A 19,362-nucleotide genomic window follows, 5' to 3' on the forward strand; every position below is an offset into this window, starting at 1 on the left:
CCATTCATCAGTAATGGTTCTTGTGATATTGCCAGGACACAAATAAATGTTAATAAATCCGGTTTGCTGTCGTTGTGACAGCCTCTTGTTACAAACAAGATGGTATTTTTAATTCCCCTGTTTACATGGAGGCTAAATGGAATATCTGGGGAAAACACTGATTAAAGGGTTGGTACCTGCAAGGAATCAACCAAATAAATGGTTTTTAATAGTTAAGATGAACTCATCTCTTTGAAAAAAGAGGCAAAATATACCAGAGGGACATTTAAACTCATAAGTGGAAAATAAAGTGACAACACCATAGCTCAAATATAAAAAGACTAACAAACAACCAATATTGCACAAAACACAAGATAGAAAACTTAAGACTAAGTAACATAAACCCCATCAAAAACTGGAGGTGATCTCAAAGAAAGATTTGGTCAAGTAATAAATATGGCCATCAGTAATCGTATACAAAAAAAAATTTAAAATGTCTTTACTGCCAACATAATTTGACTGTTAAAAGCGTGGTTAGAGTCTAAAAAGTAAGAACAAGTCAATATTATTCCATAAACAGACGAAATGACCTATATGATTTATAAAAAAAGACTTACTAATATCTTATTTTACATCAACATTTGTATAGGCTAAAAGATTAGAATATATATATGATTTATCATACGTTTTTTGATTGAGTTAAGTCTGCCAATTGATATTTTATCGTATGTTTTTCTTTGTTGTGATGTTATGCTATTGTTTCAGAAAAAGGGAGAAGGTTTGGATCCATTAAAACGTTTAATCCCGCTGCAAATGTTTGCACCTGTCCTAAGTCAGGAATCTGATGTACAGTAGTTGTCGTTTGTTTATGTAATATATACGTGTTTCTCGTTTCTCGTTTTGTTTTTATAGATTAGACCGTTGGTTTTCCCGTTTGAATGGTTTTACGCTAGTAATTTTGGGCCCCTTTATAGCTTGTTGTTCGGTGTGAGCTAAGGCTCCGTGTTGAAGGCCGTACTTTAACCTATAATGGTTTACTTTTTAAATTGTTATTTGTATGGAGAGTTGTCTCATTGGCACTCACACCACATCTTCCTATATCAATTGAATTAATCAACAAATAATCACATGGTAAAAATACTTTATTATTAAGATATTGCACGATAAATCACCCTAGTTAAATTAAAAAGCTTCTACTTCTGAATAGTATACAAAATATTTTTTAAAAGATACCACGTACTATGTACAGAATTGTACATCTTTAGGAAAATTTGACATATTTACAAAACAATAGCAATATAAAAGTATATACACATGTCAATATTATAAAGATTTGAAATATATATAAAACTGTCATAAACACATTAAATTATAAGTGAGCATCGATAAATTAATAAACAACACCTCATTTACAAGATCATATTGATAAAATTGTTTTTTAAAGGGTATAATTATTAAGATATTCTACAATTTATGGTAGGTTAGCAGCTCAATGAATATTTGTAAACACTGCTCAGGGACTTTACTTTGGATAAAGTTCACAATTTTTGTTAAAATGCACAATTTGTTTGTACATATATAAAACATGTTTGCATACTTTTATTTCAGAAACATGTGCATGGATTCCTTTTTTACTAAGATTCTGATAATACAAAAGAAAAATCTAGATTGTTTAGCATTTATATACCTCAGCTATTGTGAAAGAGGAGGAATAAGGGGTCAAAATTTCAAGATTCCAAAATTAATGTGATTCACTAAATGCAAATGGTTAGGAAAAGAAAACATATAAAGTGATGATTTAACCAAATTTAAGCATACAAGTCAAAGCACAGGACAAGATTCAAATGCATTTATGTTCCATTTTTTTTTTATTACATTCAATATTTCAGCAAAGGGCTAAATACCAGTGATAATGATTATAAAGACAATATCAAATAAAAACGTATAAAATCGAGAACATTACAAAATGTGTGCATGTTTTAAATAACAAGATTTATATATATATATATAAAAAATAAAAAATATCAAACATCAAAATTAAACTGGCCTAAATTGTCAATAGCACTGGATATGTAAAAACCTAGAAAGCGCATTAGCTATGATGATCATAATTGCACATATGTTCATTTATCACATTCATTTTAAGACAGTTTGTGACTTTCTGACGAGTAATCCAGACAAGGAAAAAACATAAAGTACCAAGTAGCTAGCTTTTTTTCATTTTTTTGTGCTGAAGTCACATCCTACATCCTAGCAATTGCACACATTTGATTTTAAATACATTAGATAATATAATATATTTTGTATGATAAAAAAAAATGCAGTAAAATGTCCACGAAGTTGCAAATATTTACCTATCCAGGTACGAGTGCAATTACTTAAGATTTTGTTTTGTTACAACATTTCATGAATATTTTAAAGAAATGATCCGAAGGCTTCAGGGCGAATTCAATTTGATTTCTATTATATAATTAATATTTCAACGACTTGTTCACATTAAATTGGAAACAAATGTAATTTTCTATATATTTCCAACACATTGATGATATAAACCTATAATAGAGATTGCATAACTATCTTGCAAGAATTGTACACATGAGATCACTAACAATGTGATTTTCCTAGGTAACAATATTACTTAGGGGCATAACGTTTTTAACCAGAATTGATCAGCACTGATTTTTGAACTCGTCAAAGACATTGCTAATACAAACCTATGATATAAAATCATATTAGTTTAAAAAAAAGTCTGGCTGGAATTATACACACGAAAGCGCTAACAATGCAATTTTGCATAAAGTTAAATTACCAAAGTGCAAAGTATTGCAAAAAGTGGTGAACCTCAGCCAAATTTTAAACTTTTTAAATATTTACACATACATTTTGTATCTATCTATGTACAGTGAATTTGTACAATAAGAGTTTTGCATAACCACACATTCTGTTAGAGATACCTTTAAACCCTGACTGATTAGTTTACAAAATCATTGAGAAAAATCGAGAACTTCCTTTAACAAATTTTCTGGTTTAATGTAACAAATTTAGCTTTAAAAAACTGTTAAAGCTTACTATCTTTAACTTGCTACCCTAATATTCGGTTTCATACTGTAATAGCTTTCCTATATCAAAATTGATTAAAATAAGATTTGTTCGTTTCTGGCTAACTGATCTATCCATAAATACATTTCATGGATTAAAATACTTGTTATCGGGCGGGCATTTAACAGGTCATAATCTAGACAAAAGTACATTAATTTTCATCTTTTCTTTAATATTTACATTGCATTAAATCAAAGCATTGTTTTCACAAGACCGCGGCCTGATTTTTTGAAACATTCCTTGTAGAAAAATTACATATTGGTACCTTATACTTAGAATACCATACATTTGACATTGAAAAATATTGTAGCAATAAGTTTGGTATTGCTATGCATCACTCATTGTTCTAATTCAGTAGCATATCATAAATGTATTTATATATCTCTACTTGTAATAAATGCAATGTACTAATCAAAACTAGTTCATACAAACATGGACATTCTTTAAAAACAGTTTCTGTTCTTTACAAATCTTACATACATGTATCAGACGATTGGTCTCAACATTCACATTCAGAATCTTTACCATTTTCAGCACTGGCTTCATGTCTGCCATCCACCTGTAATGAATAATATTTACCACATAAATAATTTTACTTTACAAATATTCGACTCTGAGTGTTCCTCGTTAATGTAAATCCATAAAAGCGCAATGGTGCATGACATTTATAGGTATAACGTGTTATCTTCATTTGTTTTTAATTTCACCGATGGAAAGGATACAGGAAGTGTTATTTATAAAGTAAATATATATTGTTGTCAAATGAGATGATTTAGTTCACATTAATATTTCACTGATATGTAACACCAGAGATAGGTACAAAAGAGGGACGAAAGATACCAAAGGAACAGTCTAAAACAAACTGACAACGCCATGGCTAAAATTGAAAAAGATAAACAGACAACAAATAGTACACATGACACAACATAGAAAACCAAAGAATAAACAACACGAACCCCAATGCATGTTACAAATTTGAATGTACGTTTTGTACTTTTAAATATCTCTGGTTACGACACACTTTCTATAAACCTAAGTGTATGTTTCAGTAATATGGAGTTATGCCGTAATACGAATACATGGCATACACGATGATTTCCTTCTATATGAAAGTATGCTCAGACGTTCCGCTAGTAGTGTCAAATAAATCAATCGAGTGTAATTTCATGGAGACAATATATTAATGGATCCAACTTTATATAGCAATTGGTCGTAAATGTTCACTTTCTGTTTAAATTTCTGTAAAACTGTGTACAGATCTTTTTGTCGATTACTATGAACATAGATGTAATACCATGGGTATTACAATACAATACAAATATTTTATTGGCACAAACTCAATTACAATAATTGGCAACGGCCCATACAACTAGTATACTAATAGTAATGATGCAGCAATTAAACAATAAATACTACATAGCATATCATTGGGCACATTTCGACCAATGAAATGTGCAGTTATAAATATCAATATATATAGGTTAATTTGTAAGAATAGACTACTGACATAAGTATATTGTATGTTGTAGCTTCAAATTGTTCATATTACTCATTTATAAGGAAATTTTTCCTTAATTCCAATGATTGATTAATAAAAGATGATATTAATCTAAGTGTTTTTCTACACTTGTTATTAAGTAATAGTTTGATATATTCATCCTCAGTTTTAGATTGTTTGTCATAATTTTTAAAATAGGACAATTTTGATCTAAGAACATTTCTTTGTGATTCATATTTTGTGCAGAGCAAGATAAATGTTTTTCGTCTTCTATATTTTTATTATGACATAATTTGCACAACCTTTCTTCTCTGTTAACTTGCATGTATCTGCCTCTTTCAATTTCAAGATTGTGTGCACTTAGCCTTAGTTTTGCCAAAGGTGCCCTATCTTTCAACATAATCAATTGGTCAACATAGTGTGCACGTTTATTTGAAAAACAAAAATGTCGAAAAAATGATAGTTTTGATGATTCTGTAATATATGAATTCTGTTCTTGTAAAATTTGGTCATGAATTCGTTGTTTTATTTGAGCAAGCATAGGTGTAATAGTTACATTAAAAGATGTTAAATATATACATCTATGCTATGAATGATTCCATGTGGTTAACATCTTTATAATATAACACATATTGTATATTTGATAGCTAGAAAATGTTATTATTACAAATGGTGTTCAATTTTCCTATGAAATATTTGTACTTTTTGTTGTTTAAAATATCAATATTTGAAGGGAGGGTCTTGTGCAATGTCTGTACCCAAATTTATAAGTCGAGACCCCCCTCTTTTCCCGTGAACGCGCATATTTGTTGTATCATAAGAACCCCTGTAGTTAATATACACTATAACTTACATCAGAGGAAATGAATAAACTAGACTGGTGTGGATTTGTATCTTGTATTCCAGTGAAGGCATCTAAAACAAATATTTCATTCTTATTCGCAGCATGTTCAAGAATGATTGATTTATTGCCAATTTTATCTACGACAAACAACATGTTACATTTGTAATGTTTACATATTTACTGAAGCGGTAACATTAGTTATGAATTGTAAAATAAGTTTCCAATTCATTCAAGTTTGAGATATTTTTCATATCGATATGTGGTATTTGAAAATCATAAAACAAATCATGCAACCATGCTTGTTTATTAAGTCAAATTTAAAAGTATTTTTGTGAATCTCTAGCCAAATAGTATTTGTGTCCTTAAAACGAAAGTTCTAAAACATTTTACTCAATCTTAAAATAATTTCACTATTCGTGGCAATTTAATATTTGTATATGGTGTATACATGTTGAAGGCTTCTTCCGCAATAAAATCTATTTTTGTCATTTAAAACTACCCCAAAACAGCAAGTATTGGAAATTCCTGTTATAATTCGTTCACGAGTTTGTAAAAGATCTATGAAAAGCCTTTTTGTTTTGTTTATAAAATCAAAAACTGTGACCGTTTTACTTACTACTGTCCATAACCATTGAAGTGCCACTGTAAGTTGAACTGCCAATTCCACTGTCTGTAGCTTGAACATTATTTCCTATCAAACAAATTATACCAATTATAAGTGATTACAACTATAATATAGAGTATAATCTTTTGATTCGGAAAAGAAATTTCTCATATGACAATTACCAATCACATTTTCTACAAACAATTCCAATTGTATATCTTAGTTATATTACATGCTTAATAAAGTACACGCGTTTCATATAATGAATGAATGTTTCTGAAGTTCCCGTTTGAAGTTATAAACACGATATAAATATTGGTATATTTTATCAAAACAAAGGGACCAATGAAGAATCACAGCACAAACCTCTCCGACAGACTTTGAATCATATGAAATCATACAGAATAAGACTGACAAGATCAATTTTTAAAGACCCAAATGTTGCAAAACACTTATCCTACCTTCATGAAAAATATGTTGTTGATAAAGCCCCAAACAACATCGTTTTTGTGTGTTAAACTCATTACGTTAACTGCTTGATAAACGGATTTGGGGTATTGATATATCACTTGGAAACTCAACATATACCCTAACGACACTTACCAAATAGGAAATCCTGGATAATCATAAGTCTGTTCTTTCAACCAAAGATGAAGAACTTGATCTTCCATCACTGTATTGGATACCTGAACTACTTAAGTGTCCTTAAAAACAACGGTGTATAGCTGTGTCTTCCAAGAGCTCCACGAAACCTCTTTCTCAACATTTTATCAACATCTATTTTATCAGCAATTAAAGACTGACTTCAAAGTTATTGTGAAACTGCCGATTCTAGAGGTAGTGTGAATCAGATGTTGATACTTGAAAATTCCAAAGATATTTAGAGTACATACAATATAACTCTCTTTCATCTTGCAATATTATTAAAACATTTGAATTTTCTACACTTTACACAAGTATTCCACATTCCAAACTAAAAGACAAATTGAAACAGTTGGTATTTCTTTGTTTCATAAAAAAGAATGGCCAACGTAGAAACAAGACTGTCGGCATTCCAATGGGAACCAAATGTGTCCCTCTTCTTGCCGACTTGTTTCTTTATTATTATGAGGCTGACTTCATACAGGAACTTCTTAGGAAGAACGATAAGAAGTTAACAATATTATATCCTTTAACTCTACTTTCCACTATACAGATGATGTTCTTTCACTAAATAATTCAAAATTTGGTGACTATGTTGAACGCATCTTTCCCATAGAACTCGAGATAAAGGATACAACAGATACAGTTAAGTCGGCCTCATACCTTGACTTACATCTAGAAATTGACAATGAGGGTCGGTTGAAAACAAAACTTTACGACAAAAGGGATGATTTCAGCTTTCCGATTGTGAACTTTCTATTTCAAAGTAGCAATTTTCCAGCAGCACCTGCATACGGGGTATGTATCTCTCAATTGAAACGACATTCCCGTGCTTGCATTTCCTATCATGATTTCTTTGATAGAGGGTTGCTGTTAAAGCTATTAAACCAAGAGTTCCAAATGGTGAAGTGGAAATCATCCCTTCGTAAATTTTACGGACGCCATCACGAGTTGGTTGACAGTTATGGAGTAACCATTTCTCAAATGATATCGAATATGTTCCTTACGTCGTAACTACAACCCCCTTCCCTTTCATGAATGTGACTTACTGAATTAGACTATTCATCGGATTTGTTATAATATGAGCAACACGACGGGTGCCACATGTGGAGCAGGATATGCCCATCCTTTTGGAGCAACTGAGATCACCCTTAAATTTTGGTAGGGTTCGTGTTGCTTATTCTTTAGTTTTTTTGTTGTGTCATGTGTTCTATTGTTTGTCTGTTCATTTAATAGCCACGGCGTTGTCAGTTTATTTTTGATTTATGAGTTTGACTTTCCCTCTGGTATCTTTCGTCCCTCTTTTAATGCCTAGCACATAAATTATATATTTAATATAATTTAACTCTTACATTTCAAGACAATAATTGACAATAATTCACTTACTTCCTGTTTCCTCACGTTTAGTTGGTATATTTGCAAGCTCTCTCCATTTCAGCCTGTTGTTATGTAATTCTGCTGTTTCAATTGTCAATTTATTAAAACCAGTTGCCACTTCTTCTATCTTTTTCGAAATGCCATTCAATTCCTGTTCATTTTGAGTTGTCTCTTCAAGTTCATCTTCATGCATATTCTTCAAATGAACATTATTCAGACGCAATTTCTTTGTGAGTTCCGCAACAATTTTTATTATTTGATCCAACTCCTGGTCAGCCTGTTTATAATCACTTTCCTTTTTACTCTCCATTTCCATTCAGTGGTTTTGTGCCATTTTCAATCTAGTATGTAAAAAATCTCGGATAGCATATCATGTTGTAGAATGGGATTTTCTAATGAAATTCATCGTATTGATATCTCTTCCTCTTCTCTTTTAAAGTTTTAAACATTCAATACATTCATTGGACGTTGAAATTCTAAGTATACACGTATTACCTATCATATCTATATTTGAACGGATGGTTTACCCAAGATATAAATCGAGTTCGGGTACATGACCTCAACACATATCCTTAACTTAGCATATTAATATTCCCGTGAATTTAAATGTTTATTTCCGCAATATGAAACAAATTTTATGTATGACTTAAGATTTTTTAATAGCGGTATACTACTGTTGCCTTTATTTAGGTAGCTTATTGAACAATAGACCAATTTCGAGTTTGTCTTTCACCGAAAAAAAACCTCGTTAATTATGCGCGCCTTTGTGACGTCATTTACCAGATTGAGGGACTCGCCTGTATCCCTGCACCATTAACGTTCATTAAGCGTCTTAGTGATTGTCATTGTGCCCGATAAATTTGAAATATGTTTGGTCGGTAGGTAATTAATCACAATTCCATTATGACAGCAGTGCTGGTTGTCAATAATGAGAATTCAATTTGCCGCATAATTCGTGCAAGATAGCATCATAGTTTTTAGGCAGTTAAGCTGCCTTATGCGAGCACCCTGGATTTGGGTTCCCCTCTGGGAATTTTTGAAAAAGTGCCATTGCTCTGATCTGGCAGGTCTGGTAGATTCTTTATAACTAATTAGACATTTTTTTCACACTTTTTGTTATAAAAAACAATAAATATAAGGAAGATTACCTTAAATGATCGTCGATTTTCCCAAAACAATTGATGTTCCCCATTTGAAAAAGTGCTAATTAAAAAGTTAAGCATAGCTTTTTATCGTCTGTGCTTTTGATGAAGATGTAAGTGAACTATTGTAAGAATAATTTCATCGCCGAAAATGTTTGTAATGAAGGCATTAAAATTTGCCAAATGGCATGAATGGCGCATGGATATTATTTTGCGGCTATTACGCCGTTGAATTTGGTGGATTCCATCCTACTAAAGGTAAATATTTAAAAGCATTGTCCTACTTCCTCTCTGTGTAAGTCTTGAATTTGTAAGAATACTTGATTATTTTATTTCTACATTGTATGAATTTTATTTAACTATTTAATGCAAGCTGAAAGCTGATGTTATTATTTGTCATCGTGTCTCTCCGTACTTGCTATGCATCGTGTAAACCCCCAAACATTATACTCGATCAGGGCCATTGCAATATCAATCGGGACCTCATTTGAATACGTATTTATAGATTTTGTCGATGTCAATTAAGGTCATTTCAAGATGGTTTCCTTTATCGTGTTTTAGTTAAAAATTACTGAACTTAGACGAAAATCTAAAGTTGACATGGTTAATTAATTGCTTTACTCACAAACCTGTAAACTTATTCATGTAAGACGATAAACCTGTACAATGTGACCTTTCACCTGGAAATATAGTTTCGTATACAAAATTCCACTTCTTTCAGGTTTACACTTTCAGTATTAATGGTTACAATTTACAATTAAAAAATGTTAGGTTTTGATTTATTTAAGTCGATAAGTTAAGAGTTAAACACAAAAAGTCGGAATACGAAAATTTTGATACTTTAATCACACATATTCAAAATGGCGCATCGTGGTTTACTTGTACTGTACACACGTGAATAACATTAAACGAAATCGATCTTGGGAAGATTTCACTAGGTTTTATCTTGACTATAATGGTTTTACCATTCAAGGGTTCATCTTTTATTGATATTCAGGATTCATGTACACTGTTAAAGATGCAATGACACAAATTTTACCAAATCCGAAACAAAGCGGACATTCGATCAAAGGCTGATTTTTATGCAAATTACTAAGTCAACACTGTTAGATTGTTTATTTTATTTAAAAATAATAACAGAGTAGTCAAGAATACTTTTATTTCTAAATAATACAAAGAGTTGTCAAGAATACATTATAACATTGACAACACATGATGTTTCTGTTTACTTGGCCAAACCTCGTTCAACATCGTATCCCAACTCTGGAAAAAAAATATTCATGAAATTCTATAGTACTGCATAGACTGCATAGTCCGCACCGCTTCCATCAATTTCATTCACAGGGTAAAAAACCGCGGACTATACACCCCTTTCAACTGTTTGTAACACATAAACAAACGACAGCTACTGAATTACAGGCTCCTGACTTGGGATAGGAACATGCATAAATAATGTAGGTATATCTCATTACCAGAGGCGGATTTAGGGGGGGGGGGCTCCCCCCCTTTTTGGAAAAAAAATTGGTTGCTTATATAGGGAATCACTGAAGCGTGACTGGAGCGGGCCCCCTCTTAGGTCAGTCAGTGGGCCCCTTATGATAAATCCTGGATCCGCCACTGATTACCAGAATATTTAGCCCACCCCCTTTGTCATGGTCTATTGACTAATATGTATTAGTTTTTGATTAGGTCAGTTATTGAGGAACCACAAGTAAATGGTCAATGATATTTGGTGTGCAGTTGGATACACTTTGTCACTTTTAATTTCTTGGCTCACACCGAACAACAAGCTATAAAGGGCCCAGAAATTACTAGTGTAAAACCATTCAAACTAGAAAACCAAAGGTTTGTTCAAAAAGGACAACTTATGAAAAGTCAATGGTATTTGGTAAGCAGTTGTATATTCCTCCATGCAGCTTGTAACTATTAGCAAAACCTACATGTATACTGCATAGTTTAAAAGACCAGGAATTACAAATGTAAAACAATAAAAATTTGTAAGGGTTCCGCGGAACCCAGTGTCTCGCCTATTTTTGCTGTAAATTGCAGACTTAACAACAATGAGGGAAAAAATCAATAAAAATATTCCTCTTGTTACTATTTTATGATTGCAAGAAAATCTAAGTCCATTTAAAAGTAAATTACAGAAAAAACTGAGTAATCTTTTTACAAACTTTACTTCTGGATACAATATTATGATCATAAATAAGCTTCTGTCCAAGTTTGGTACAAACCCAGGATAGTTTAAGAAAGTTATTAAAATTTTTAAAACTTTAACCACAGAGTGAATGTAATGGTTCCCTGGAGAAAAACTAAGTCCATTTAAAAGTAAAATATGGAAAAAATGGATTTATTTATTTACAAAATTTACTTCTGGATACTATCTTATGATCATAAACAAGCTTCTGTCCAAATTTGGTACAAACCCAGGATAGTTTAAGAAAGTTCTAAAAACTTTAACCACAGAGTGAATGTAATGTTTCTCCGCAGAAAAAACTAAGTCCATTTATAAGTAAAATATGGAAAAAATGGAATTTTATTTTTTCAAAATTTACTTCTGGATATTATCTTATGATCATAAACAAGCTTCTGTGCAAGTTTAGTACAAACCCAGGATAGTTTGAGAAAGTTATTAAAATTCTAAAAACTTTAACTACAGAGTGAATGTTTTGTTTCCTCGCAGAAAAAACTAAGTCCATTTATAGTAAAATACGGAAAAAATGGAATTTTATTTTTACAAAATTTACTTTTGGATACTACCTTATGATCATAAACAAGCTTCTGTCAAAGTTTGGTAGAAATCCAGTATAGTTTAAGAAAGTTATTAAAATTTCAAAAACTTTAACCACAGAGTGAATATTTGTTGACGCCGCCGACGACGCCGACGACGACGGAATGTAGGATCGCTTAGTCTCGCTTTTTCGACTAAAGTCGAAGGCTCGACAAAAACTAATAAAAATATTAAAATAAATAATTGGACATATCTTTTGAAAGTGGCGGGATTGGATAGTGAAAATTTTAGGCTACAAACATTATTCAATACTTGAGAAATAGCAGAGATAATATTTTCACCAATTTTTCAACAATATTCGTCTTAACTTCTGCCAAGTTTGCCTCTGCTTTTTTTACTTAACTGCCTACAGCGCCTTTGGTGCTTTGATTCAACCAATTGCTCAACATGGGAACGAAGTGACGATGCCCCTTAACGCACACGAATGATGTTCACTCACTGAAGAGGGTGGACTCAACAACTGTATGATAGATACAGAGATGTTAAAATTATTATGTTGATTTTGGTATGCCTTCAACCCCATTTGAGTAAAAATGGGCATTTATTCAATAAACTTAAACTAAAATCCGAGTTTTTGACGGATGCATCAAACTCGAAAGTTGTCTACTGAAATACAATGTAGATTGGCATGGTCAGTGGGGTTTTAAAGAGTTATTGTTCTTTGTACAGTTTCTTGCATGCATGTATTTAAAATACTGTTTTGTAATTAGAATTCAGAATCAAATATAAATTTGATGAGAAACGTTTGTAATTGAACGTGTCTCTTAGACTACCAAGAAAGATGTGAGAAAACGTCATGAGAAGACGGAAGAACCTGAATTATTTAGTTACTGATTGGTATGAACAGCAAGTAAGATTATCATACATAAATCATAAACGCAGTTTTGATTGTAGAGTTTGTACCGATAACTATTTAGTGCATGGTACAAACTCCGGAAACTCCTGATATAGACCACATTCAGCCACACTTTACAAAAACCATGCTGCATGCTGAATGATATTGATGGACAGCCAATATGCGATTGACAAAATATTAAATTCAATTCAGAAAGTGAAGAAAGTAATATTTGACACAAATAGCTCTCAATTATAAATTCGAGTTCAAAATTCAAGAATTTGGCGGCAATGGAAAAAAATCCGGACAAGATTGCAGATTATTCAAACGAAAACAGAACAAAGTTTCAGATTCAATATCAGAAATAAAATTACAAATTTCCAAGTTGACCCTTTATAAAATATATGAACAGAGTGAACACCGACTGTTTTTTTTAATTATAGTTTTACCAGGCACACTAAAAACTATTTGAATTGGAATAGTTGGGAACGACAGCAGCTCAAATATCTTGACAGTTATGTAAATGTCGTACTTGACTTTCAGCCTATGTCGTCTGGACTTTAGCTGGCCTGGTAAAAACGAAGAATTCCAAAATAACTAGATTTTATTATAACTGAAATCTCATGGCAACTCTTATAATACAATTTCAAATAAATGTATACAATATATTTTATGTCTATGTTTTACATGTTTAGTTTCATTCTGTTCAATTTACAGCACTCCTTGATCAGACATTAATCAACATTATGTCCACAAGTCTATACAATTCTATTTCACAAGCGTGTGAATTGATTATTGATGTAAATAATGATGACAATATAAAGTAAGCTAATGACCAAAATGTGCATTTCAAATATAAAAATATACTATCAGAGGGACAAACATTGTTTATAAGTGTATGTTCTGGAACAAACGTCCCATCTTTTCATTTTGTGTAAAACGTATTTGAGAGACAATACAATACTGATTAGTTGAAAAATATGCGAATATAAGATGTAGAAAACACATTGCTTTACACAGCAATGTTATAATATGAGGTAGACTAACGAGAAATATTCACGTTCAATTGCTTATCAAGGAATGTGTGAATGTAATACTCAGAAACTATCAGGGGTATAATTTCTAGTTGTTATTCCGAAAGGTAAAATCATTGCCAAATTTAGTGAATTGACAAATGAGTACAAGGTTTTACGTATTTATTGCACAAACAGTGTTCCTGTTGTACAAAATATTAATTTAGTAAAACAATTCCCAACTGAACACTTTACACGTATAATACTAATCGGAACAGTGTAACTAATTATTTCATGTAGACTTTATTATGTCAAAGATATCAACAGTTATTGTATTTACTTGCTGCAGACGTCTAGGTAAAAGACGAAAACATGAAAATACAGGAGATAGTTCTATTATTGCACAACATTATTCTTTTTTAGGTTTTTGATACTAATGTTCCTGATAATTTTAGAGTAATGTGAGGTATGCGGGAAACACAATACAGTAAAATCGAAGTTTTTCTACTATGCATTGTATGGCCCGATTGAAGGATAACGTTATTTTTTCCTTAGAGAATCTTTAAACAAATGATTCGGAATATCGCGTGACGAAGTTTAAGATTTCACAGCAAAATTTAAAACAGTCATTAGCAAAATGATAATGAAACTAAAGCAAAACATTTCTTATGTATTTAATAAACTCATCATAGATACCAGGACCAAAATTTTATATTTACGCCAGACGCGCGTTTTTTCTACAAAAAACTCATCAGTGACGCTCGAATCAAAAACTGTTTAAAAGGCCAAATAAAGTACGAAGTTAAAAAACATTGAGGACCAAAAATTCCTAAAAGTTATGCCAAATACGGCTAAGGTAATCTATTCCTGATGTAGAAAAGCCTTAGTTTTTCAAAAATTCAAAGTTTTGTTTACAGTTTATTTATAAATATGAACATATCAATGATAACTCAAGTCAACACAGAAGTGCTGACTACTGGGCTTAAACGACTTTAAAAAGTTACAGCCATTATACTGTGGATTCATTTATTTTCGTGGGTACCAATTTTTGTGGATAAAGGAAAACTTGTATGTTCGTGGACATTTAATTTCGTGGTTTTGCCGAGGTCTGCATACAAGCATATACAAAATTTGTCATTCGTTCAACATTTAATTTCGTGGTTTACCTGTACCCACGAAATCAATGAAAATTGGTATCCAACGAATAATAATGAATTCACAGTAATAAAAGTGAGGCAAATATCAGCTGAAGTGTTTACTACAGTAACTACTTTTAGTAATAAGATATTTGTCAGGACGACATTTAACTTTTCGATATTGTCTTAGTGAAGGAGCTCAAATACAAACGAAACTATAAATCATAAGAGTATAGAGTAAAACACAAGAATACAATACAATACACAATATGCAACCGAGCATAATAATAGAGAAGACAAACAATAGTTTGACAATTTTCTTAAAGCAATGACACCACTTAGATGAAGTATTCATTTTGAGTTTAACATATTGCACAATGAACAACATAACCTAGCTATATATGTATATATACGTGAATTCAATAATTTTACACACGGTTTTCACAATATCTTTCTCAATAAGTATTTATTTATTCATTTGAATATGTAATGTATAAAAGTGCCGTCCCTGCAGCTTATGTGTGTCTGAATTATTAAAGCTATTTGGAATTTATTTTTTAAATGCAACGAGTTAAATATATGAAAAAAGTGAAAAAAGTGAAAAGGAAAAAAAAAGAAAGAAGCAAAATCCCAAACACAAAACAATGAAAACTTTAATGGTAACTGTGGGCAAAAAAAGAAGCATTTTTTTTTCAAAACTGCAAGTGAAATAATGGCAAGATGAAAATAACTAGCACATAACAAAACCAAAGCTGATTTGTGACGTCAGCAGTTCTGTTGATGTTTCGGTTCGATTAGCTCAAAATAGTTTGATTATTGGCAAATAGTGCACGAACGTTCTGAACGATGGTCAAAATATAAGCGGAATATCAAGAAATTATAAATAAGCTATTTGTATGCTTAAAATAATATTTTTTCTAAATCCTTTATATGTACATTAGTTGGTTGATTTTAGGCCACATATTTAAAATGTATAATACTGTGTTTACGTAAAGATATCTAGAACATGTGTTGTTTCTGCTGATTATAATGTTTTATACATATTTGTTTGGTGGAATCAAGTTTTGGTGGTTTGTATAGTCCATTTACTATCCCATATTTTTGGTAATTTTCTATTAACCTTTTTATGAACTTTTGATAAAACAATCAGTTCAAATAATTTGTTTTCAGAATAAAGAGTAATTTGAAGATAACTTTTATGTGCACATTTGAATCATTTAGTCCATTGTTTTTATTTTTATTTTTACTATGGCATTCTTGCATTATTAATTTGCATCAATGAACTCATGTATTTGGGTATTTATACATTGTTGGTTTAAGACTGTTTGTATTTGAGCTTTAATGATGTAGGAAAACCGCGGAAAGAGCTTCGAAAAGACGAAATTTTCTTGGTATTATTTTTGTTATCATCTTTGAAGTTATTACTCATATTAGGTAGAGGATTATTAAGACATGTTACGTGAAGAGATTATAAGATCAGTTCGAATGTTCAATCGTTCACAGTTTCAATGTTCAATCGTTCACAGTTTCAATGTTCAATCGTTCACAGTTTCAATGTTAAATCATTCATGAAAAGTATGACACAGGAAAGTCGTTGCGATATAGGCCTTTGAGCTCATGCGGTGTAATACAAACAATAATCACTCATGTAAAATGAAAGATTGCGATTTTTCTGTAATAATTAATTTCTCTACTACTAAAAGTACACTCATTATGGCAAAAATAACTATGGAAATGTCAAGAATAAGCAAACATGATTTTGATTATATTTCGCTGACAACATTCAAAATACATTATATTACACAAGTAATCCATAAACACAGAAATTGTAAATAAAAATTAAATACATAAAAAAGTAAAAAAAATAAACATATTACAATAGACAATAAGCAGATTAACAAATTAAAGAAAATTTCGCAAATTCAACACTGGCCGCTGATATAAATTACAAAATTACTACTTACATTTGTTTGGGGGTTTTAGTAAAGCAAAAAGCATATACATACATAAATAGATGCTAATAATGTGACAAAAAGTAATATTTATTTTGCTCTTATTTTTAACACTATTAAATCATAAAAGTTTTGTTATATCACAAATTACATGTATATGACGAATTTGACATCGATGTATTAAAAATAAGAATGGTAGAAAACAAAAGCACATTGCGAAATGATGAACTAAATAATCATAATCACTTACAGTAAAACTAAATAATAATTGTTATGGACAAATGGCATGAACACAAATTGTTTAGATTGGTAAAGCACAAAAAATGTAATATTCATCTGCCATAAGGAAAACATGTTTCAATTCTTATATACCGTAGAGAAAACATGCAAGATTTCTAATTAGCCTTTTTGAAATAGTATTACACAGAACGATATAGTATTAAAAGAAAAGACATGTCACCTGTAAACATGCATAATGACAACATTTTACATTTTACATTACACTTTTTGGCCTTATTGTTATACAAAAATACATTATGGAAGATTTATCCTATAAGCACCATTTCGTCCAAAATCGAGAAAAATACAAACATGATAAACTAAACAGAGAATATCACAAATTTGTCATCAACTAATCAATGCTGAAATAAACAACACCATTAAAATATAGATAAATGTTAGAAATCATAATAAATTAAGTAATGTATCTCCCTGATGCAAAGCTCTGATTCCTTTCACGGATTTGGCTATTCTTTTTGGACGTTTTGGATTATAGCTCATCACCTTTTATATTAGCTTTGGATTTCAAATATTTTGGCCACGAGCATCACTGAAGAGACATGTATTGTCGAAATGCGCATCTGGTGCAGGAAAACAGGTACCGTTAATGTTATAAATAAAGACAAGTACAGACGAGGCTCCTGAATATGAACAAATTGCACAGTATAGATTGAATGGAGCATGCTTAAATAATGAGAAATGATGTTTGTGTGTACTGTACAACATAAAAGCCTACACTTGTGACGTTGTTTTTCAACATTCAGAAACTTTGTCATTTTGAGTAAAAGGATAGGTTCCACCACATGCCTGAAAAAATGATAATATGTCAAAATATATGCAATACGTTAAAACAGTTTAAGGTGAATAACAATAAAAAAAACCATAATTAATCAGTAGCAAAAAAAACTTCAATGAAAACAGACAAGAAAGAAATGTTTGAAAGCAAAACAATTTGCATAAATTAAATCTAATTCCACGCTTTAATATCAAAAAAAGTTTCTTTTGTATTTCTTTAAAAAAAATGATACATTTAGTAGGTAAGATTCAATTTTAAACATCTATGGAGAGATATAATTGTATTGAAGCAACGAACGAAGCTCTTTCAGACAGAGTTAACAATACACGGCTTTGGGTGTTTTATGTTCATAATATTTGACCGTTGGGGTTTATTGCGTAAAAATTTTGGGGAACGAACGTAACTAACGAGATTATTCTAGAAATAATCTCAAATTACATGAGTTTTTTTCTTAATTTGTTTTAATTGTAAAATATTGAGTCTTATGTAGACGAAACGCGCGTCTGGCGTACTAAATTATAATCCTGGTACCTTTGATAACTATTTACACCACTGGGTCGATGCCACTGCTGGTGGACGTTTCGTCCCCGATGGTATCACCAGCCCAGTAGTCAACACTTCTGTGTTGACATGAATATCAATAATGTGGTCATTTTTATAAATTTCCTGTTTACAAAACTTTAAATTTTCGAAAAAGTAAGGATTTTCTTATGCCAGGTATAGATTACCTTAGCCGTATTTGGTACAACTTTTTGGAATTTTGAATCCTCAATGCTCTTCAACTTTGTACTTGTTTGGCTTTATAACTATTTTGATATGAGCGTCACTGATGAGTCTTATGTAGACGAAACGCGCGTCTGGCGTATAAAATTATAATCCTGGTACCTTTGATAACTATTTACAGATATTTCAAATGAAATTAAAAACTTGCCTCCAGTGAAAGGGATGAACAAGACTGATTTAAATTTCCTGGTGGGTTTGTATCTTGTATTCCACTTGCGACATCTAAAACATAATAAATCAAATTAACGTTTTTTGATTGAGTTAAGCATTCCAATTGATATTTTATCGTGTGGTTTTCTATGTTGTGATGTTATGCAATTGTTTCAGAAAAAGGGAGAAGGTTTGGTACCATTACCATCCTATGTCAGGAATCTGATGTACAGTAGTTGTCGTTTGTTTATGTAATTTATACGTGTTTCTCGTTTCTCGTTTTTTTTTTTATATAGTTAGACCGTTGGTTTTCCCGTTTGAATGGTTTTACACTAGTATTTTTGGGGCCCTTTATAGCTTGTTGTTCGGTGTGAGCCAAGCACGGCCGACACTCGGCTAACCGTGAGATTGGTCGGTTAATCTATATTGAGTATGTGGCTAT

The 19,362-nt window shown here is 31.3% G+C and overlaps 1 protein-coding gene across 1 annotated transcript; it reads right to left on the bottom strand.

Annotated features, from left to right (window-relative positions):
• Nucleotides 1–2,049: 2,049 nt before the first annotated feature.
• LOC143049017 (uncharacterized) lies at nucleotides 2,050–8,405 on the bottom strand. Its single transcript, XM_076222835.1, has 4 exons — nucleotides 8,053–8,405; nucleotides 6,037–6,111; nucleotides 5,430–5,491; nucleotides 2,050–3,637 (listed from the first exon to the last, which is right to left on the bottom strand). The coding sequence occupies exons 1-4, from the start codon at nucleotides 8,357–8,359 to the stop codon at nucleotides 3,578–3,580; spliced, it is 504 nt and encodes a 167-aa protein (XP_076078950.1). The 5' UTR covers nucleotides 8,360–8,405; the 3' UTR covers nucleotides 2,050–3,577.
• Between the last annotated feature and the right edge of the window lie 10,957 nt (nucleotides 8,406–19,362).

The sequence above is a fragment of the Mytilus galloprovincialis genome, chromosome 10, assembly GCF_965363235.1.
Source record: "Mytilus galloprovincialis chromosome 10, xbMytGall1.hap1.1, whole genome shotgun sequence".
Lineage (NCBI taxonomy): Eukaryota > Metazoa > Mollusca > Bivalvia > Mytilida > Mytilidae > Mytilus > Mytilus galloprovincialis.

What these genes read in the sequence shown, in the direction of transcription:
- LOC143049017 (XM_076222835.1), bottom strand. Translation starts at nt 8,359, where the DNA reads ATGGAAATGGAGAGTAAAAAGGAAAGTGATTATAAACAGGCTGACCAG. An exon ending in TTCAATGGTTATGGACAGTA is followed by an intron (nt 5,492 to 6,036) that starts GTAAGTAAAACG and finishes TATTTGTTTTAG; the next exon opens with ATGCCTTCACTGGAATACAA. An exon ending in GTTTATTCATTTCCTCTGAT is followed by an intron (nt 3,638 to 5,429) that starts GTAAGTTATAGT and finishes TATTCATTACAG; the next exon opens with GTGGATGGCAGACATGAAGC.